The 24,394-nt window shown below is 46.6% G+C and overlaps 1 protein-coding gene across 1 annotated transcript in view; it reads right to left on the reverse strand.

The window, feature by feature from the left end:
* Window positions 1-581: 581 nt before the first annotated feature.
* Window positions 582-24,394, reverse strand: part of LOC141072634 (disintegrin and metalloproteinase domain-containing protein 12-like) — a 66,859-nt gene continuing 43,046 nt past the window's right edge. The window contains exons 5-13 of the mRNA XM_073559930.1: window positions 13,637-13,713; window positions 12,308-12,458; window positions 12,154-12,207; window positions 11,977-12,048; window positions 11,721-11,890; window positions 11,457-11,541; window positions 9,371-9,507; window positions 8,934-9,039; window positions 582-8,618 (exon numbers count right to left, since the gene is read on the reverse strand). Coding sequence (XP_073416031.1) covers window positions 8,541-8,618; window positions 8,934-9,039; window positions 9,371-9,507; window positions 11,457-11,541; window positions 11,721-11,890; window positions 11,977-12,048; window positions 12,154-12,207; window positions 12,308-12,458; window positions 13,637-13,713 — 930 coding nt within the window. The 3' untranslated portion in view covers window positions 582-8,540. The remainder of the gene's footprint in view (window positions 8,619-8,933; window positions 9,040-9,370; window positions 9,508-11,456; window positions 11,542-11,720; window positions 11,891-11,976; window positions 12,049-12,153; window positions 12,208-12,307; window positions 12,459-13,636; window positions 13,714-24,394) is intronic.

Below are 24,394 nucleotides of genomic sequence, written 5' to 3' on the forward strand. Positions count from 1 at the left end.
TGATGATGGAGGGGACGGGCGGTCACCAGATACTGATGATGGAGAGGACGGGCGGTCAAGGGGACGGGCGGTCACCAGATACTGATGATGGAGGGGACGGGCGGTCACCAGATACTGATGATGGAGGGGACGGGCGGTCACCAGATACTGATGATGGAGGGGACGGGCGGTCACCAGATACTGATGATGGAGGGGACGGGCGGTCACCAGATACTGATGATGGAGGCGACGGGCGGTCACCAGATACTGATGATGGAGGCGACGGGCGGTCACCAGATACTGATGATGGAGGGGACGGGCGGTCACCAGCTACTGATGATGGAGGGGACGGGCGGTCACCAGCTACTGATGATGGAGGGGACGGGCGGTCACCAGATACTGATGATGGAGGGGAAGGGCGGTCACCAGATACTGATGATGGAGGGGACAGGTGGTCACCAGATACTGATGATGGAGGGGACAGGCAGTCACCAGATACTGATGATGGAGGGGAAGGGCGGTCATCAGATACTGATGATGGAGGGGACGGGCGGTCACCAGATACTGATGATGGAGGGGACGGGGGGGTCACCAGATACTGATGATGGAGGTGACGGGCGGTCACCAGATATTATTTATTTCTATAGCACCATTGATCCCTTGGTGCTGTACATGAGAAGGGGTTACATACAAATTACAGATATCACTTACAGTAAACTAACAATGACAGACTGATATAGAGAGGAGAGGACCCTGCCCTTTCGGGCTTACATGCTACAGGATGGTGGGGAAGGAGACAGTAGGCTGGGGGGTTGCAGCAGCTCCAGTGATGGTGAGTAGGTAGCGGGATCACTGCAGGCTGTAGGTTTTCCTGAAGAGGTGGGTTTTCAGGTTCCGTCTAAAGGATCCGAGTGTGGTTGATAGTCAGACATGTTGGGGCAAAGAATTCCAGAGGATGGGGGCTATTGGGGAGAAGTCTTGGAGGAGGTTGGGTGAGGAGCGAATAAGTGTGGAGGAGAGAAGGAGGTCTTGGGAGGACCGGAGATTACGTGAGGGAGGGTATCGGGAGATTAGTTCAGAGACATATGGGGGAGACAGGTTATAGATGGCCTTGTAGGTCAGTATTAGTAATCTGAACTGGATATGTTGAGGGAATGGGAGCCAGTGAAGAGATTTGCAGAGGGGAGAAGCGGAGGATTGAGCGAGGAGAGAGATGAATTAGTTGGGCAGCAGAGTTAAGGATGGACTGGAGAGGTGCGAGGGTGTTAGCAGGGAGGCCACAGAAAAGGATGTTGCAGTAGTCGAGGTGGGAGATGATGAGGGCATGCACATGCATTTTAGTAGATTGAGGGTTGAGGAAAGGACAGATTCTGGAAATATTTTTGAGTTAGAGGCGACAGGAGGTGGAGAGAGCTTAGATGTGCGGTTTTAAGGACAGGGAAGAGTCAAGGGTTACTCCTAGGCAGCGGACCTCCGGTACAGGGGAAAGCATGATGTCAATTGTGATAGCTAGGTCGGGTAAGGACGATCTGGGAGATGGAGGAAAGATGATGAGTTCAGATTTGTCCACATTGAGTTTGATGAAGCGAGAGGAGAAGAAGGAGGATATGGCTGATAGACACTCTGGGATTCTGGACAGCAGAGAGGTGACGTCTGGGCCAGAGAGGTAGATCTGAGTGTCATCAGCATAAAGGTGGTACTGGAATCCATGGGACTTTATGAGTTGCCCCAGGTCAAGTGTATAGCTTGAGAAAAGTAGGGGTCCTAGAACAGAGGGACTCCAACAGCGAGAGGGTGGGATGAGGAGGTGGTGTGGGAGTGGGAGACGCTGAATGTGCGGTTGGAAAGGAATGAGGAGATCCAGGATAGGGCGAGGTCTTTGATGCCAAAGCAGGAGAGGATCTGTAGAAGGAGACAGTGGTCACCTGTGTCGAATGCAGAGGACAAGTTTAGGAGGAGGAGTATAGAGTATTGTCCATTTGATTTGGCTGTAAGTAATTTTGGTCAGGGCTGTCTCGGTGGAGTGATGGGGGCAGAAACCAGACTGAAGATTGTCAAACAGCAAGTTAGGGTTTGTTTCCACGTAGCTGAAACATTCAGGATTAGCTGCGGATTGAACGCTGCTTCCTGCTGCAGCATTTAATCCGCAGCGGCCAGATGTTCCTGCATAGTGGAGGGGATTTTATGAAATCTCATCTCCACTATGCGTCCGATTACGTGGGTGACACACCTGCTAAAGCGGACATGTGGCGCCTCTTTTTAGACCGCAGCATATCGGTTTACCTTGCGGAGATGCTCAGTCTCCGCAAGGTAAACAGCCTAGTCCATGGCTACCCTGCGGCGATTCCGGAGTGTTCACTGAGCACATCCGGAATCACCGCACGGACAGAAGGGGGTGGGGTTTTGCGTGGAGCGGGGGTTTCCGCTCTGTCCAAAGCGCTGTGATTACGGTATGTGGAAACGTACCCTAAGATGAGAGGTGGGAGGAAAGTTCACCGTGGACGTGCTGCTCCAGGAGTATAGAAGTGACTGGGAGCAGCGATATTGCTGGACATAGCCGTTGGGTCGAGGGTTGGCTTTTTAGGGATAGGTGTGATTGTGGCCTGTTTAAAAGCAGAAGGGAAGGTACCGGAAGTTAGTGATAGGATGAAGAGATGGGTTAGGGCTGGGATAAGTGTTGGTGGTGAGGTTGGGGAGGAGTGCACAGCTGGTGAGGTGCGATTTGGAGAAGAGGTGATTAAGCTCCCCTTCAGTGATGTTGGAGAGGGAGGTTATGGGGTTTGGGCATTGATCTGGTATACAAAGGGGTTGTGGTGGTTGAACAATGAAGACTTGCCTTGTTTGGTCGATCTTGTTTTTCAAGTGTCTGGCAAAGTCCTCGGCAGAGATTAGGGAGGTTGGTGGAGGCAGTGGTGGGCGGAGGAGGGAGGTGAAGGTTTTGAATAACTGTTTGGGGTTGTAGGATAGGGAGGATACAAGGGTTGTGAAGTAGGCCTGTTTAGCAGAGGTGAGGGCAGATTTGATAGCGAGTGTTGCCTGATTGAATGCAGTGAAGTCATCTTGCAAATTTGTTTTCTTCCATCGACGCTCTGCAATCCTGGACACTTGCCGGAGCTTTTTAGTGGTGTTATTGTGCCAGGGTTGTCTATTGATACGTTGCATTCTGCCATGAACGAGAGGGGCGACCGTGTCAATAGCTGATGCGAGAGCGGCATTGTAGAAAGCAGTGGCACCGTCTGTGTCATGGAGTGAAGCTATGGAGGACAGTGGTAGGATAGAGTCAGACAGCGCGCGAGTGTCTAGATGTGTGTGGTTTCTGCGGGGGTGCGGGTGCTGCTGGACATGGGTGCCAGGAGAGGAGGACAGGGATGAGAAAGTGAGTAGATGGTGGTCAGATAGAGGGAGAGGGGAGGTGGTGAAGTTAGAAAGAGAGCAGAGGCGGGTGAAGACCAGGTCTAATGTGTGTCCATCTGTGTGGGTGGCTGAGGAGGACCACTGAGCACGTCCAAAGGATGAGGTAAGGGACAGGAGTCTGGAGGCTGCAGACTGCTTGGGGTTGGCGGATGTTGAAGTCACCCATGATGATAGTGGGGACGTCAGCGGAAAGAAAGTGGTGGTCACCAGATACTGACGACGGAGGTGACGGGCGGTCACCAGATACTGACGACGGAGGCGACGGGCGGTCACCAGATACGGACGACGGAGGTGACGGGCGGTCACCACATGGCTGATGGGATTTACATTTCTTTTTTATTATTTTTTTTGGTTAATAAATGATTAACCCTTCCAGTACTGGAAGCTTCTTACGCTGCAGCATTTCTTGCACATGCCTGTGTCCAGGTCACCGGACTCTGGTGCTACCTGTCGTCACCTGTGCAGGCCTCTGAGGATGGGAAGCTTCGGTGCAGACGCTCTTCAGCTGTGGTGTGTCCGGCTCTGGAGGAATGTACAGGGTGAGACCCCGCGTACAGTATAGCGGAGGTGTACAGGGCGCCCCCTGCTGGCAGTGACCTCTGACCTGTCACATTACTATGTGGTAAAATGATCGGTGTCATTCAGAAATCAGAGGCGGCTGACGGGAGGAGACATGAATGTGGCGGACGTCTGCTTACACTGCGCTGCCATCGAGTGTCTGAGCGCGGTACTGCACGCCCTCTATTATGAACGACATGCTGGAGCTTGTAGTCCTACCCATTTCACAGACCGCACTCCGTATATCACTTTCATCACTTTTGCCCTTATAATATCGGGCAGCGGGAATAACGTCCATAAATGTAGTGGCATAAACCCTGCCGAGTCCTGAGTCACGTCCGTATTCCCATCATCTCCTAAGGAAAATGGTGGCCATCACGTAATAATAATATAATGCTTATTATGACACGCGGCTCAGACCGCTGATAGCTCATGTCACACCGATGACATCATCGTCCAGGACATCTGGGGAACTACAACTCCCAGCATGGTCAGAGGTGCGTCCTGGCGTCTGCTCCTTGTCCATCGCCAGCATTTCGGATGGCGGGGGATCCTGCGGCCACAGATAAATGGCGGAGTCTGACTGCGGAGGGGTGAGGACGGCCCCTCGAATTCTCCTCCGCCATCTTGGGCTGAATCATGAGCAGCTGCACGCAGGGGGATCAGGACGGCCATTTCTTCAGCGTCGTTTCTCCAGGTCTCTTCTTCCAGAAGATGATGGTCAGAGCCACGAAGGAGACCACAAGGCAGAGGAAGATGGAGACCTTCCCCAACTGAAAGAACAAGCACAAGGATCCATTAACCCTTCCCAACTAGAAGAGCAATCACAAGAATCCACTAACCCTTCCCAAATGCAAGAGCAAGCACAAGGATCCATTAACCCTTCCCAAATGCAAGAGCAAGCTCAAGGATCCAATAACCCTTCCAAACTGAAATAGCAAGCACAAGGATCCATTAACCCTTCCAAAATGCAAGAGCAAGCACAAGGATCCATTAACCCTTCCCAACTTGGAGAGCAAGCACAAGGATCCACTAACCCTTCCCAACTGCAAGAACAAGCAGAAGAATCCATTAACCCTTCCCAACTGGAAGAGCAAGCACAAGGATCCACTAACCCTTCCCAACTGGGAGAGCAAGCACAAGAATCCATTAACCATTCCCAAATGCAAGAGCAAGCACAAGGATCCATTAACCCTTCCCAACTGGAAGAGCAAGCACAAGGATCCATTAACCCTTCCCAACTAGAAGAGCAAGCAACCCTGGCACACCCTGCAAACACGTTTCCTGCAGCGGTGCTCCAGGTGCGCCGAACGTCTGTGGAGAAAATCCAATCTACCCGAAGATTTCATCCATTATAAGTTTATGCTTTGAACATACAACACTGCCCTTCACCTCTCCAAACAAACCTATTTCACCACCCTCATCACCTCACTATCCAATAACCCGAAATGTCATTTTGACACTTTTTATTCCCTGCTCAACCCAAGAGTACAGGCCCCAACCACGGAGCTCCATGCTGACCCTCTCCAATCCGGTTTCCGCTCTTTACATTCTACTGAAACTGCCCTCACTAAAGTCTCTAATGATCTACTAACAGCTAAATCTAATGGTCATTACTCCATGCTAATTCTCTTGGATCTCTCTGCAGCATTCGACACTGTGGATCATCAGCTCCTCCTCACTATGCTCCGTTCCATTGACCTCAAGGACACCGTACTCTCCTGGTTCTCCTCCTATCTCTCTGACCGCTCCTTTACTGTATCTTTTGCCGGTTCCTCCTCTCACCTTCCCCTTACTGTTGGGGTCCCCCAAGGATCGGTTTTAGGCCCCCTCCTCTTCTCCTTGTACACTGCCCCTATTGGTCAAACAATCAGTAGATTTGGTTTCCAGTACCATCTCTATGCTGATGACACCCAATTATACGCTTCTTCTCCTGACATCACGCCAGCCTTTCTAGAAAACACCGGCGATTGTCTAAACGCTGTGTCTAACATCATGTCCTCACTATATCGGAAACTGAACCTGTCAAAGACTGAACTCCTGGTGTTTCCTCCCTCTACTAATGTACCTATACCCGACATTGCCATTTCTGTGTGTGGCTCCACTATTACTCCCCAGCAACAGGCCCGCTATCTTGGGGTCATACTTGATTCTGAGCTTTCCTTTGCCCCCCACATACGATCACTGACTCGCTCTTGTCATCTGCACCTCAAAAACATTTGTAGAATTTGACCTTTTCTTACTTTCAACTCTGCAAAAACTCTTACTGTTTCTCTTATTCATTCCCGTCTGGACTATTGTAACTCTCTTCTAATCGGTCTCCCTCTTACCAAACTCTCCCCCCTCCAATCTGTCTTGAATGCTGCAGCCAGGATCATATTCCTCACCAATCGTTACACCGATGCCTCTACCTTGTGCCAGTCATTACACTGGCTACCCATCCACTCCAGAATCCAGTACAAACGTATTACCCTCACCCACAAAGCCCTCCATGGCTCAGCACCACCCTACATCTCCTCCCTTGTCTCAGTCTACCACCCTACCCGCGCCCTCCGTTCTGCTGATGACCTGAGGTTAGCATCCTCAATAATCAGAACCTCCCACTCCCGTCTCCAAGACTATACACGTGCTGCGCCAATTCTTTGGAATGCACTTCCCAGGTCAATACGATTAGTCCCCAATCCCCACAATTTTAAGCGTGCCCTGAAAACTCATTTATTCAGACTGGCCTATCGCCTCAATGCATTAACCTAATCTATCCCTGGGTGGCTCATTCAGAATTTTTACCATAACCAGATTCCCCGCATCATGTTCCCACATGCTTTATGCATTTAATAGCCCTCTGCGTCTGTACTGTTACATACAGTATTTAGACTGTTAACTGGTTCATGCAGCAACAGGAACACCCAAATCTTACACTATGGCTGGTCCATACAATCAGGGCAACTGTTACCATCCACCTTTCATGTCTCCCCTTTTATCCTCATAGACTGTAAGCTTGTGAGCAGGGCCCTCACTCCTCTTGGTATCTGTTATTATCTATGTGATTATTGTTATGCTGTAATGTCTATTGTCTGTACAAGTCCCCTCTGAAATGTAAAGTGCTGCGGAATATGTCAGCGCTATAGAAATAAAATTATTATTACTATTATCCATTAACCCTTACCAACTGCAAGAACAAGCAAAGGATCCATTAACCCTTCCCAACTGGAAGAACAAGCACAAGGAGCAAACAGAAGGATCCATTAACCCTTCCCAACTGGAAGAGCAAGCAACAGTGGTACACGCTGCAAACACGTTTCCTGCAGCGGTGCTCCAGGTGCGCCGAACGTCTGTGGAGAAAATCCAATCTACCCGAAGATTTCATCCATTATAAGTTTATGCTTAGAACATACAACACTGCCCTTCACCTCTCCAAACAAACCTATTTCAACACCCTCATCACCTCACTGTCCAATAACCCGAAACGTCTCTTTGACACATTTCATTCCCTACTCAACCCAAGAGTACAGGCCCCAGCCACGGAGCTCTGAGCTGACGATCTGGCCAATTACTTCAAAGAAAAAAATTGACCATATCCGACAGGAAATTATCTCCCAGTCACCTCATACCATGCACTGTCCTTCCTCCCCCACTGCATCTAGCTCACTCTCTGAGTTTGAACCAGTCACAGAAGTAAGCAGGCTCCTTGCATCTTCTCGCCCAACCACTTGCATCAGTGACCCTATTCCCTCACATCTCCTCCAGTCCCTTTCCCCTGCTGTCACCACTCACCTAACTAAAATATTTAACCTCTCTCCCTCTTCCGGTATCTTTCCCTCCTCATTTAAGCATGCCATCATACATCCACTACTTAAAAAAACCATCCCTCGACCAAAACTGTGCCGCTAACTATAGACCTGTTTCTAATCTTCCCTTCATCTCTAAACGCCTGGTCCACTCCCGTCTTATCCGCTATCTCTCTGATAACTCTCTCTTCGACCCTCTCCAATCCGGTTTCCGCTCTTTACACTTTATAAGCACAAGGATCCATTAACCCTTCCCGCTGAAGGCGACTTCTTTTCTATCTCTCCATTGTCGGCCGTCTCAGAATTACTTTTTCCCGGACGGTTTTCAGTTCTGTCTGACGCCGTTCACTTTACTGTAAAATATACTGAAGAAAACAGAAAAAGATTCCAGGTTGGATTCCATGGTGAAAAAAACCCGCCATTTCACAATCTTTTTGGGGATTCATTTTGCGCCGTGATTCTCCCGATCCGCACGAGTCCAGAGATACCAAACTCATAGGCTTCTTTTGTTCTCACTATCCTGCCCCCCAGAAGGTTTCTCCGGCGGCGCAGAGCTTGTTTATAGATGGGCCGAGGTGGCGGATGATTTCGTCACAGCTTGTGCAGAGGCTGTTACTCTAAAATGCATTAAAAACCGCATGGTGTGAACATGGCTGAAGAGTTTGGTTTTGCTGTAAATCCCGGTCTATGAGGACACAAGGGCGAGGATGGCGGCAGCGGGAGCCTTCACCGTCACTTAGGATCCGTGTAGTCACACTGCTTCCATGCTGTGGTCACAGTGCGGCTCTGGCGCTATGTCACTCACATCCTCCTGGGGGGTACCGCGGACTTACTGGCTTCCAGAGTCACCATCGGGTCGCTGTGCAGCATCGGCTCATCCTGGAGACAACAGATCGGAGTATCACATTCAACATCTGTCAGAGGATCTGGATGAAATTACCTCCCTGCTATGCTTTACACTGCAGCTCTGCTTGATTAGTACATAGCAAGGATCAGTGACTCCAGCTCAGCTGCACTGTGTAATGGGGTCTAAGGTCATCTGGAATCATCTTCCTGCTGCTAAGTCCTACCCCCCATGCTTTACACTGCAGCTCATCTTGGAAATCAGCACCTAACTCTCCCAGGAGGACACCGCTATGTAATTATCATGGAGCGGTGACTGTATCCCCCCACATAGGATGATGGCGGACTCACTATGTAGGTGTGCGGTCGGTCCATCAGGCAGGTGATGTCATTCTCCTCCAGGAATCGGTGGAGGGCGCGGTGGCTGCAGTCGCTGAACATCTCATTCATGTTGTGTCTGCGGAGGAGACAATGCAGCAATGACCACCATACCTGCCTCCACCACTGGGGGCAGCACAGACACAGGCGGCACCGCTACAGATGATTGGTCGGCTTTCCTGCCATAACCCTGGGATGAATGTGGTGTCTGTGCCACTACGAGGATCACAGATTAGCTGAGGATCTACGCTTCGGACAGAAGTACTTTTCTTGTACAGCACAGAGTATTTCAGGAGAGCAGAGTGCTGACCTTACTGAAGGTTAATGGCCGAGAATTCCATAGTGGAAGGAGCAGCACAGAGTGTTTCAGGTGTGCAGCATTTGTTGTTTCGGACAGGACCACTGCTTACCCGGTGCGCTGTGATAGCAGACATTTCCCGGTGGCGACAGGGCAGTAGCAGTGCTCAGTGTCGTGGCTCATGCCCAGATTATGCCCCATCTCATGCGCTATATACTTAGCCAGTTCTCTGGCACTGAGTCCCGTGTCCTGCAGAGAAATGACATGGATGAGAAGCCACAGATGGAGGGGACGACAAGTGTTTATTACAGCGCCCTCCACAGGTCACTGCTAATATAATCTACATGTGCTTATGTTATGATCCAACAAGAGAGGATATTGTGGAGAAAGCACAGATACAGAACTAAGACAACGCAAAGTCCCAGATCTCAAATGGCTCTTACTGTATTGAACCATTCAGGACTGAATCCAGCATGTAACTCTGATCTTCACATGACAGCCTAATCCTCATCTACAGCCTCCCCTCCAACTACAGCCTCCCCTCTACAGCCTAATCCTCATCTACAGCCCCACCACTACAGCCTAGTCCTCATCTACAGCCTCCCCTCCAACTACAGCCCCACCTCTACAGCCTCCCCTCTACAGCCTAATCCTCATCTACAGCCCACTCCTCATCTACAGCCACCCCTCCAACTACAGCCCCACCTCTACAGCCTAATCCTCATCTACAGCCTCCTCTCTTCAGCCTAATCCCTATGTACAGCCTCACATCTAATCACAGCTTCAACTCTACAGCCTAATCACCATCTATAGCCTTGCCTCCAACAACAGTCTCACATCTGCAGCCTAATCCTCATCTATAGCGTCATCTCCAACTGAAGCCTAATCCTCATCTATAGCCTCACCACTACAGCCTAATCCTCATCTACAGCCTCCCCTCCAACTACAGCCTCCCCTCTACAGCCTAATCTTCATCTACAGCCCCACCACTACAGCCTAATCCTCATCTACAGCCTCCCCTCCAACTACAGGCTCACCTCTACAGTCTAATCCTCATCTTCAGCCTCACCTCCAACTACAGGCTCACCTCTACAGTCTAATCCTCATCTTCAGCCTCACCTCCAACTACAGGCTTACCTCTGCAGCCTAATCCCCATTTACAGCCTCACCTCCAACTACAGGCTCACCTCTACAGCCTAATCCTCATCTTCAGCCTCACCTCCAACTACAGGCTCACCTCTACAGTCTAATCCTCATCTTCAGCCTCACCTCCAACTACAGGCTCACCTCTACAGTCTAATCCTCATCTCAACCTCACCTCCAACTACAGCCTCCCCTCTACAGTCTAATCCTCATCTTCAGCCTCACCTCCAACTACAGGCTCACCTCTGCAGCCTAATCCCCATTTACAGCCTCACCTCCAACTACAGGCTCACCTCTACAGTCTAATCCTCATCTTCAGCCTCACCTCCAACTACAGGCTCACCTCTACAGTCTAATCCTCATCTTCAGCCTCACCTCCAACTACAGGCTCACCTCTGCAGCCTAATCCTCATCTTAACCTCACCTCCAACTACAGCCTCCCCTCTACAGTCTAATCCTCATCTTCAGCCTCACCTCCAACTACAGGCTCACCTCTGCAGCCTGATCCCCATTTACAGCCTCACCTCTGCAGCCTAATCCCCATTTACAGCCTCACCTCCAACTACAGGCTCGCCTCTGCAGCCTAATCACCATTTACAGCCTCACCTCCAACTACAGGCTCACCTCTACAGCCTAATCCTCATCTTCAGCCTCACCTCCAACTACAGGCTCACCTCTACAGTCTAATACTCATCTTCAGCCTCACCTCCAACTACAGGCTCACCTCTACAGTCTAATCCTCATCTTCAGCCTCACCTCCAACTACAGGCTCACCTCTACAGTCTAATCCTCATCTTCAGCCTCACCTCCAACTACAGGCTCACCTCTGCAGCCTAATCCCCATTTACAGCCTCACCTCCAACTACAGGCTCACCTCTGCAGCCTAATCCCCATTTACAGCCTCACCTCCAACTACAGGCTCACCTCTGCAGCCTAATCCTCATCTTCAGCCTCACCTCCAACAACAGTGTCCCCTTTGAGGGCAGACTCAACCCCAACAGCAGCCTTAACCCCGACCGCTGCTTCCTCTCTGACTGTCCAGCATCTCTTTTTACCTTTATGACTCCCCCGCTCTGAGCCTCAGTGCACATCTTGGCAAGGTACGCCTCCCCCAGTGCATGGTTCTTGAAGTGGGCGCCACTGGATGTAAGAGAGGAGGCCATGAGGGGCGTCACGTATGATAGAGATGCAGTGAAGGGGGAAATGTTTCATGCACAATTTTAAAAGTAAGAACAATTCAGAAAGGAAAGTTGTGAGATTCGAAGTCTGTGACTCTGGAAGATTGTCTGGAAGACGTCGGAGATTGTAGGGACACAAACCTGATGAGCTGGATATTATCGTGATGCTTGCGAGGCAGCACGTCCTCAGTCCTCCACCGCAGGAACCTCTGCAGGGTGGTGGAGGCCTTCTCTGACACCACAGCTTTGTTTTCTTGTGTCCAGATCTCCACCCCCACAAGGAAGACCTGGAAGTTGATCCTTGATAATATCTAGCAGAGTAAAATAGGACATTTCTCCGTGAGATCCGGAGAGGACACTGCTGACAGGTCTGTTACATGGGAGACCCCTGCTGTACCTGGTTTAGGTGGTGAGCCACCGAGATAAGATGGTGTCTGGTCTTCTCTAGGTCTGCTCCATGGCGCTGATACTACAGAACGAGGACATTAATAATATGCAGCCGCAGAGACAATCACCAGAAAATCCGTAATTGCACTAGTCCCTAGACTCGGCTCCAGCGGTGGAGATGGCTTACCTCCTTCTGATCAGCCACCAGGAACAGCTCAATGTTGTAGATCTGTCGCTGACCCTACGACACGAGCATCAGACATGGAGATCAGGGCTTCTAATACTAAGGGTACGTAACCCAGAGGGCCTCCGCCCAGTGCCTCATCCGCCACATGCCGTACCTCTCTGCTGATGGACTGTAGCGAGCGCTGCGGACGCTTGTGGGAGTCAGCCACCTGCCGCTCGTTGTGAAGAGCAGTAATGACGAGGTCTGATGATCTTGACGAGACAGGATCAATGCTGTATGTCTCATCTCCAATAGTTATATAGCCGCTGTAAGAAATACATATATATATATATATATATATATATATATATATATATATATATATTGCCACTTGGGGGAACTCAAAACAGGGGATCTGTATAAGGCTAGGCTCACATTGCTGAGCATCCGTTAAACGGATACCCCTAACGCAGATGTCATTTTTTACATCATTTGTGACCATAGCGCTAATGTATGCGCTAATGCATGGTAGCAGCTCGTTACCATGCGTTAACCCATACAAGTCTATGCACAGCGAACGCGTCCGTTCGCTTTGAGCTAGTCCCAATGCATCCCCGATTTTGGCATGCGCTAGGAAGCGCTACTGTCATTGCAGGCAATGGCGGCGTTAACACGTTAGTGCTGCTGTGTAACGGATGCCGTCAGCGCATTGCCCGCAACGCCATGTGAAACCAGCCTAAATCTGTATGTTATTAACTTCCTCTAGTGGTGGCTGTATAAATCTGTATGTAGTGAGCTCCTCCTAGTGGCGGCTGTATAAATCTGTATGCAGTGAGCTACCCCTAGTGGTGGCTGTATAAATCTGTATGTAGTGAGCTCCCCCTATTGGTGGCTGTATAAATCTGTATGCAGTGAGCTCCCTCTAGTGGTGGCTTTATAAATCTGTATGTAGCGAGTTCCCTCTAGTGGTGGCTGTATAAATCTGTATGTAATGATCTCCCAATAGTGGTGGCTGTATAAATCTGTATGTAGTGAGCTCCCCCTAGTGGTGGCTGTATAAATCTGTATGCAGTGAGCTACCCCTAGTGGTGGCTGTATAAATCTGTATGCAGTGAGCTACCCCTAGTGGTGGCTGTATAAATCTGTATGTAGTGAGCTCCCCCTATTGGTGGCTGTATAAATCTGTATGCAGTGAGCTCCCTCTAGTGGTGGCTGTATAAATCTGTATGTAGCGAGTTCCCTCTAGTGGTGGCTGTATAAATCTGTACATAGTGCACTCCCAATAGTGGTGACTGTATAAATCTGTATGTGGTGAGTTCCCTCTAGTGTTAGTTGTATACATCTGTATGTAGAGAGCTCCCCCTAGTGGTAGCTGTATAAATCTGTATGTAGTGAGTTCCCTCTAGTGGTAGCTGTATAAATCTGTATGTACTGGGCTCCCTCTATTGGTGGCTGTGTAAACCTGCATGAACATCCCTATCTGGGATATTATGTAAATTCTCACCTGAGACCATGACAAGTGCAGACTGAGGCCACAGATCCAGTGATTCCCTCCACTGATCCCGTATAACAGCAGTGAACCTGGCAAAAGACACAGAGTCAGACAGCGCCTCTTATTTACAGAAATGAGGCTTGTGTGGGATGAGCAGGACAGAAGAGGTAGCAGCAGTGATGTATGAAGAGAGAAGAGGCAGCTGTAAAGAGGGAGATGAGACGAGACAAAGCTGGAGAGAGCAGGAGTGAGGACAGAAGAGACAGCAGAAGTAATAGGACAGTAGAGACATTAGGAGAGAAGAGAAAGCAGGAGTGAGGACAAAAGAAATAGTGGGAGCAAGATGAGGACAGGAGAGATGGAAGGAGGGAGGGCAGGAAAAAGAGAAAGCAGGGATGAGGAAAAATGGACTACTATAATACTGCCTCTATGTACAAGAATATAACTACTATAATACCGCTCCTATGTACAAGAATATAACTACTATAATACTGCCCCCTATGTACAAGAATATAACTACTATAATACTGCCTCCTATGTACAAGAATATAACTACTATAATACTGCCCCCTATGTACAAGAATATAACTACTATAATACTGCCCCCTATGTACAAGAATATAACTACTATAATACCGCTCCTATGTACAAGAATATAACTACTATAATACTGCCCCCTATGTACAAGAATATAACTACTATAATACTGCCCCCTATGTACAAGAATATAACTACTATAATACTGCCCCCTATGTACAAGAATATAACTACTATAATACTGCCCCCTATATACAAGAATATAACTACTATAATACTGCCCCCTATATACAAGAATATAACTACTATAATACTGCCTCTATGTACAAGAATATAACTACTATAATACCGCTCCTATGTGCAAGAATATAACTACTATAATACTGCCCCCTATATACAAGAATATAACTACTATAATACTGCCTCTATGTACAAGAATATAACTACTATAATACTGCCCCCTATGTACAAGAATATAACTACTATAATACTGCCCACTATGTTCAAGAATATCACTACTATAATACTGCTCCTATGTACAAGAATATCACTACTATTACTATAATACTGCTCCTATGTACAAGAATATAACTACTATAATACTGCCCCCTATATACAAGAATATAACTACTATAATACTGCCTCTATGTACAAGAATATAACTACTATAATACCGCTCCTATGTACAAGAATATAACTACTATACTACTGCCCCTATGTACAAGAATATAACTACTATAATACTGCCCCTATATACAAGAATATAACTACTATAATACTGCCCCTATATACAAGAATATAACTACTATAATACTGCTCCTATGTACAAGAATATAACTACTATAATACTGCTCCTATGTACAAGAATATAACTACTATAATACTGCTCCTATGTACAAGAATATAACTACTATAATACTGCTCCTATGTACAAGAATATAACTACTATAATACTGCTCCTATGTACAAGAATATAACTACTATAATACTGCTCCTATGTACAAGAATATAACTACTATAATACTGCTCCTATGTACAAGAATATAACTACTATAATACTGCCCCCTATGTGCAAGAATATAACTACTATAATACTGCTCCTATGTACAAGAATATAACTACTATAATACTGCCCCCTATATACAAGAATATAACTACTATAATACTGCTCCTATGTACAAGAATATCACTACTATAATACCGCTCCTATGTACAAGAATATAACTACTATAATACCGCTCCTATGTAAAAGAATATAACTACTATAATACTGCTCCCTATATACAAGAATATAACTACTATAATACTGCTCCTATGTACAAGAATATAACTACTATAATACTGCTCCTATGTACAAGAATATAACTACTATAATACTGCTCTTATGTACAAGAATATAACTACTATAATACTGCTCCTATGTACAAGAATATAACTACTATAATACTGCTCCTATGTACAAGATTATAACTACTATAATACTGCTCCTATGTACAAGAATATAACTACTATAATACTGCCCCCTATGTGCAAGAATATAACTACTATAATACTGCCCCTATATACAAGAATATAACTACTATAATACTGCTCCTATATACAAGAATATCACTACTATAATACCGTTTCTATGTACAAGAATATAACTACTATAATACTGCTCCTATGTACATGAATATCACTACTATAATACTGCTCCCTATATACAAGAATATAACTACTATAATACTGCTCCTATGTACAAGAATATAACTACTATAATACTGCTCCTATGTATAAGAATATAACTACTATAATACTGCTCCCTATATACAAGAATAAACTACTATAATACTGCTCCTATGTACAAGAATATAACTACTATAATACTGCTACTATGTACAAGAATATAACTACTATAATACTGCTCCTATGTACAAGAATATAACTACTATAATACTGCTCCTATGTACAAGAATATAACTACTATAATACTGCTCCCTATATACAAGAATATAACTACTATAATACTGCTCCCTATGTACAAGAATATAACTACTATAATACTGCTCCTATGTATAAGAATATAACTACTATAATACTGCTCCCTATATACAAGAATAAACTACTATAATACTGCTCCTATGTACAAGAATATAACTACTATAATACTGCTACTATGTACAAGAATATAACTACTATAATACTGCTCCTATGTACAAGAATATAACTACTATAATACTGCTCCTATGTACAAGAATATAACTACTATAATACTGCTCCCTATATACAAGAATATAACTACTATAATACTGCTCCTATGTACAAGAATATAACTACTATAATACTGCTCCTATGTACAAGAATATAACTACTATAATACTGCTCCTATATACAAGAATATAACTACTATAATACTGCTCCTATATACAAGAATATAACTACTATAATACTGCTCCTATGTACAAGAATATAACTACTATAATACTGCTCCCTATATACAAGAATATAACTACTATAATACTGCTCCTATGTACAAGAATATAACTACTATAATACTGCTCCAATGTACAAGAATATAACTACTATAATACTGCCCCTATATACAAGAATATAACTACTATAATACTGCTCATATGTACAAGAATATAACTACTATAATACTGCTCCTATATACAAGAATATAACTACTATAATACTGCTCCTATGTACAAGAATATAACTACTATAATACTGCTCCCTATATACAAGAATATACTATAATACTGCTCCTATGTACAAGAATATAACTACTATAATACTGCTCCCTATATACAAGAATATAACTACTATAATACTGCTCCTATGTACAAGATTATAACTACTATAATACTGCCCCTATGTACAAGAATATAACTACTATAATACTGCCCCCTATATACAAGAATATAACTACTATAATACTGCCCCCTATGTACAAGAATGTAACTACTATAATACTGCCTCCTAGCTGTGAGGTTGTGTGTCTGTGGTTCTCCTCATGTCTGGAGGAAGCCCAGGGAGGGGCCACCCTGGGCGGGGAAGCACCCCAAGCAAGGCCCTGGCTTCCAGGCCTACACTGGGAGGAAACTCCCAACCTTCTCATGTGGATGGAAATCCCAGGGTTGCCTCTGGGGAAATTAAACCTCAGAATGGAAGTCCCAGCAGCATGGAGAAAGATCCTGTGTTGAAGCTCAGTACGGGAAAGAAACAAGAGAAAGCTTTGTCTGTGTGCAAGGATGTTTCTGTTAAACAGTCGGCCAGTCAAGGCAAACAGTGTCCAGAGCCTGGAAGGAAATCCCAGAAGGCATCTTCTGCTGAGAACCTGAGTGCTGGAGGGCAGGTGGCTGCACAGAAGGTGAGGCAGAGTCCATCACCAGCTTCAGGTGTGCAGCTCACTCCAGGCAGACAGAGACGGACATCTCTGGAGAAGCAAACACTCCAGGAGAACCTTCAGCTGGGACATGTGGTGACCAGCATGGCGAGCTCTGGACGCACGAGATTGCAGGTTGGTGGCAGTGGTAAAAGTGTTGCGGAGGCTGGAGCCACAAAACCAGCGACATTAAAAACTAATGTGTCAACCCCTAAAGCAAGACCCCAGAAGGAGCCGCCGCGAGCCCCAGAGCTACAGCTGGCAGAGGAGATACCAGGACTGGTCAGGAGGATGGGTGAGTTGCAGCAGCAGAGGAATCTTCTGCAAATGGAAATAGACTGCATTTACAAGTTGAAGGCTGCTAATCCTGGGGATCACTCTGTATATGACCAGAGCCTGAATGCACTGGGGGTAGAGCTGGCGACTGTGGTGCGGGACATGGACTGTGTGCTGGCGAGGATGGGGCCCCTGGCAGAGACATATAGGAACCAGGAGTGGTTTAGGTCCTGCATGCAGGACTGTGCTGGTTCCCGCACAGACATTGTCCCAGGGGGGACCCGGCAGCAGGTACGGCCGGTGCTGCAGCCTGCTAGCTTCTGTTTTAAGGAGGGTCAGATGCTACACCAGCAGCTGCAACTACCTGCGGCAGACCCCAAGCAGGAGCAAGAGGCTCAGATCCCAGCGGTACCACAAGTCCCAGCATGCCCAGCACAACAGCAAGACAGTGGACATGAGACTGCATCTACTGTTGGAGCCCAGGAGAGCACTAATTCTGGGGATATTGATACTGTTCATGTGGGGTTGGGGGCTGAAGGGGGTACAGAGACTGTGGTGGACATTGCGCATCCTGATGACGCTATTGAGATTGATGATGATGATAATAATGTGCAAAATGTCTGTGATTTCCCCCCTTTGGTTTCCAGCACACAAGGTGCAACAGGCCCCTCCGCTGCAGACCCTCGCCCTGTCAGTCAGCCCAGTGTGGCCCCACAGGTCCCTCCCAGTAATGTTTGGAGCCGCGGCGCTCCGTCCTTTACCTCCGGCGCCAATTACACCGGGCAGGCTTTCAAAAGGAGGAATGTGGTGCGGTTCAGGCACATAGGTGCCAAGGAGGACCTGCCGGACAGGAGGCTGGTAGTCAGGGAGCTTCTGTGCCGCCAGATGGGGTTTGCGCCGGTTAATATCTTGGCGGTCATCAATCTGCCAGACAGACAGGGCTATGATATCAGCTTTAAGCTTATGTCTGATCTGGACAGATTCTGGGCCAATTTCCCCAAGTTCAGGGACGCTGATGGCTGGAATAAGTTTAGCTTCATTCCAATATCTAAGCCAGATACCGCCACGGTTAACATCATCTTTTGGAATGAGGCTGTTCCCCCGCAGGACATTGTGGTGTGGCTCCGGAGGCATTGTGACCTTGTCTCCGACCTCACCAAAAACAGGGATGAGGACGGTATATGGACCGGTGGATGGAAGGTGCTGGTGAAATTGCACCAGCACAACAACATCACGGCTCACTTACCCAACTCCTTTATCGGGAGGGAGAAGGGGGTTTGCTTCTACCCTGGGCAGCCACGAAAGTGTTTTAAGTGTGGTAAAGTGGGTCACCTGGCAAACACCTGTACCGTGGTAAAGTGCAGCCTGTGCGGGGAAGTCGGCCACTTAGCGGCAGATTGCCAGAACATCAAGTGCAGTCTCTGTGGGGAGATCGGCCACCCTCACAGGGACTGTCCAGATGCCTGGCACAATATATGCAAGCTCCTTCCTGATGAGGAGTTAGTGACAGGGACAGAGGCTCAGGAGGAGGAGGCTTTAATGTCAGGGACAATACTGACCAGGTCAGAGGTCCACCAGGGGTCCGCTCAGGTAACATCAGAGCAGCTTGGTACAGAGGGGAGCATGGAGGTCGTCCCTCAGGTCCAGCAGCCACATGTAGCCACCACTTCAGTATCACCATCTCTAGCTGAAGAAAGTGTCTGTAATCAGGTAAAAAGGAAAAAAAAGGACAAGGCCTCCCGTAAACCTGAGGAGGAGTATGTCACTAGCCAGGGTGGCAGGAAAAAAGTCCAGAGTTCGGCAGATGTGATGGTCGTGTCCAATAAGTTTGATGTTTTGTCTGAGTCTGATGGGGACTTGGAGGAAGAGATAAAAAGAATAGAGACTGAGTATGACAGGGACGTAGCGGACCATCCCCCTACAAAACGGAAGCCCGTACTTGCTGACACTGAGATACAGTCTGACATGGAGACCGGTGGTAGTCAGAACATCTGTGACCCAGACTTATGATGGCGGCTTTTACATCTCTGCTCCTCTGTTGCGGTATTGTGATGGCAGACTTCTCATTAAAAGTAACATCCAGTAATGTGAACAGCATTAAGGTGAGGAGGACGAGGCACGCTGTCTATGACCATCTCCGATACCTGGACGCAGATGTCATCTTTCTGCAGGAGACACAGCTGACAACTCAGGGGCTCATGAGGGAGGCTGAGAGGGAATGGCGGTCTGGTCCCTCTTTTTGGTCACTGGCTGTGGAGTCGTACGCCGGGGTCGCCATTCTGTTTAACACCAGGGATGTGACAGTACATAGGATGACGGAGGTGGTTATGGGACGGTGTCTGGTCCTGGAAGTCACTGTCCATGGGAGGCGACTCTGGCTTATTAACATCTATGGGCCACAGACGGTGACTGACCGGATACAGTTATTTAATGATGTCAAGCCTTATCTGTTCACCTCTCTTCCAGTGATAATGGTGGGGGACTTTAATGCCATACTGACATCTGGTGACAGCTCCTCAGGTAGAACCGTGACGAGGGATGGTAGGATCTTGAATAACAGTCCTGCAGGCCGGATTAGGGGACGTCTTTAAACGGGGAGGACGAAAGCCAAAATTAACCTATTCCTGCTCCAATAGAGGCAGTAGAATAGATCTGGCTTTTGTAAGTCCCATGGAAGTCATTGGTGCCATGAGTGAGAGAGTCGTCCCATACTCAGACCATCTTGCCCTATATTTCTGCCTAGGGGCCACTAAGCGAGCTGATGTTGGTAGGGGGTTATGGAGACTCAATTCTAGCCTCCTCAATGATGTCTCTGTCCAGAGTTGTGTCCACTCTCTTTTGCAGGGTCATCTACAGAGAGTGGACTTCTATGACAACATGGCCGACTGGTGGGAGGACGTCAAGGATGATATCAGATACCTCTTGAAGAGACTGTCAGTTAAGAAAGGCAGGAGTAAGTATAGCCAGTACCTAAGGCTGCGCAAAGAATTGGAGTCTCTGTATTCGGAGGGCGGGGGTAACAAAGAGAAGATCGACCGGCTGAAATCTGAGATAAGGCAGTATCAGTACAGCAGGTATACCTCCTTGGTTCTTGAACGGGATTATGGGGTCTTAGGGGCACCTGATCCCTTTGAGAATTGCCGGGAGCAGGTGGCCAATAAATTGGTCACAGGTCTCATTGACTCCCAGGGTGTATTGCAGGAATCTCGGGAGGGTATCCTGGGGGTTGTGAAATCTTATTATACTGACTTGTTTCAGAGGAAGGCTTTGGATAAACATAAAATGACTCAGTTCTTGGAGGCAACTCCAGTGCCTGATACTAATGATCTGGACCTTTCTCCTTTGACAGCAGAATTAACGGTGGAGGAGGTTAAGGAGGCCATTGATAAGTTACATCTGAAGAAGGCACCAGGTCCGGATGGTATAACAGCAGAATTTTATAAGAAATTCAGAGACCTCCTGGCTCCAATTCTTGTGAATGTTTACAAAAATTGTCTAGAAAATCACCTGATGCCCCCATCCATGAGAGTGACCTCATTAATTCTGCTGTCTAAAGGTAAGGAGCCGAGCGACATCAAGAACTGGAGGCCAATTGCCCTCTTGAATGTTGACAGGAAGATTCTGGCAAAGATCCTGTTTTCTAGGTTAGTCTGTTTGTCCTCGGCACTGTTGGTAGGCCCTCAGTTTGGCACGGTAAAAGGGCGGAACATCTCTGGAGAAGTCATCTCGACACGGGAGATGTTTGAGAGATGTAAAGCTCTGCGGTGTGGGAGATATGTTGTCAGTCTGGACCAGGCTAAAGCCTTTGACAGAGTTGATCATGATTATCTGTGGGCCACTTTGTCAAAGTATGGTATTCCAGGACAATTTGTGGATTGGCTGAAGACGTTGTACAGAGAGGCGGTGAGCTTTCCTCTGATTAATGGTTGGCAGGGTGGCACTTTTGGAGTTGAGGCGGGGGTGAGACAGGGCTGCCCGCTGAGTCCACTCCTGTATATTTTTGCCATAGACCCGTTTTTGAGGTCACTGCAGGAGTGTAACTTTTGGGGGGTGCCGGTCCCCCACTGCTTGCCTCTGAAGGTGGTTGCCTACGCGGATGATGTGACGCTGGTGATATCTAATCCTCATGAGGTGCAGATGTTGTCTGCGGCCATCAGAAGTTACTCAGAGGCCTCCGGGTGTCTGGTCAACCTTGAGAAGAGTCAAGCTCTGTGGACATTGCAATCTGACCCAGAATTTGATCTGCCGCAGTTTGTTAAGGCCTCCACCCATATTAAGATCTTAGGGGTTAAATTTGGGAGGGAAGATAATGCCAGCCTAAATTGGGAGGAAAAATTGGAGACCGGAAATGCAAAGGTTCAGCGATGGAAGAACTGGAGGCTGACTTACAGAGAAAGGGTTGCTATGTTGAAGACTTACCTGGTCCCCGTCTTCTTGTATGTCTCTGTCGTTTTTCCTTTGCCAGAATCCTTCTCGGCGAGGCTCCTCAGCCTGTTCTTCCAGCTCTTGTGGGGGAACAGGATGAACCTGATAAAGAGGGGAATAACGTACCTACGGCGGAGTGAGGGCGGGCTGGATATGTTGAATCCAAGGGTTTTCTTTGACTCCTTGTTTCTGAAAGTAAATTTTGGGAGCATGGATTCAAACAGTAGCTCCCTGTGGGCGAATAGTATCAGGTATTGGATATTGCCTTTTGCGGAATCTTGGGTGCGAGGCGGCAGTCTCAAGAGGAGGAGATGGACAGGTGACCACCTCCCCCAGTATCTGGAATATGGTCTGAAGTGTGTCAGGAAGTGGGGACTGGAGAAGTCCTACATTGAGAGTAATACGAGGAAAGATCTGTGTGCTCATATATGTAGGACTTTCTTCTACTCTCCACTGGCCCTAAGGGATTGTGCCACCAAGACTCTTCAGGACAGTCTCCGATTCCTCAATGGGAGGCGACTTCCAGCAAAGTTTTTTGACATTGCTTGGCTGTCGCTACATGGGAAGCTCTTTGTGAGGGGGAACTTAAAATATTTAAGTGTTTTGGATCGGAACTGTCCCCTTGGTTGTCAGCAAGAGGAAACCATGGAGCATTTTATTTGTGATTGCTGGGGAAGTAGGGAAATATGGACGGAAGTATCGACCAAGCTGAAAATCCCCAGACTGCTGTCCCTGAATTACCCTGACATTATCTATGGAGTCCCATCCACTGACGGTAACATCGACAGGGGGACAATGTACCTGATCATTACCACCATTAAGTATTACCACTGGCACATGAGAACCCGAGTGTCCCTCCACAGCGAGCCCTTCCATCCCGTCACCGCAGCCACAAAGATACTGTCCGAGCTCAGATGGATAAGAGCGTTAGAGATAAAGAAAAGTCAGAGTAATGAGAAACTATGGAGGAATGTGTCTGTGGGATAATAACATGATCGTGTTACTAAAAGTGTTTATTTCATATTCTTCCTTCCACCGGAGTGAACTCTAAGTTACCTTTATTCCTAATGTATTAATTTAGTTCTATAATTATTGTCTGATGCATTCATGAGAATTTATGTTTTGTATTAAGGAAGAATTCTGTTTATTTTAATTGTATTTGTGGGTTTTATACAATAAAAATTGCCCCATGTACAGAAATATAACTACTATAATACTGCTCCTATGTACAAGAATATAACTACTATAATACTGCTCCTATATACAAGAATATAACTACTATAATACTGCCCCTATATACAAGAATATAACTACTATAATACTGCCCCCTATGTACAAGAATATAACTACTATAATACTGCTCCTATATACAAGAATATAACTACTATAATACTGCCCCTATATACAAGAATATAACTACTATAATACTGCCCCTATATACAAGAATATAACTACTATAATACTGCCCCCTATGTACAAGAATATAGCTACTATAATACTGCCCCTATATACAAGAATATAACTACTATAATACTGCCCCTATATACAAGAATATAACTACTATAATACTGCCCCTATATACAAGAATATAACTACTATAATACTGCCCCTATATACAAGAATATAACTACTATAATACTGCCCCCTATGTACAAGAATATAACTACTATAATACTGCTCCTATGTACAAGAATATAACTTCTATAATACTGCCCCCTATGTACAAGAATATAACTACTATAATACCGCTCCTATGTACAAGAATATAACTACTATAATACTGCTCCTATGTACAAGAATATAACTACTATAATACTGCCCCTATGTACAAGAATATAACTACTATAATACTGCCCCTATGTACAAGAATATAACTACTATAATACTGCCCCCTATGTACAAGAATATAACTACTATAATACTGCCTCTATATACAAGAATATAACTACTATAATACTGCCCCCTATGTACAAGAATATAACTACTATAATACCGCTCCTATGTACAAGAATATAACTACTATAATACCGCTCCTATGTACAAGAATATAACTACTATAATACTGCTCCTATGTACAAGAATATAACTACTATAATACTGCCCCTATGTACAAGAATATAACTACTATAATACTGCCCCTATGTACAAGAATATAACTACTA

This window comes from Dendrobates tinctorius, unplaced genomic scaffold (assembly GCF_039654945.1).
Source record: "Dendrobates tinctorius isolate UK_male_01 unplaced genomic scaffold, ASM3965494v1 ptg000282l, whole genome shotgun sequence".
Lineage (NCBI taxonomy): Eukaryota > Metazoa > Chordata > Amphibia > Anura > Dendrobatidae > Dendrobates > Dendrobates tinctorius.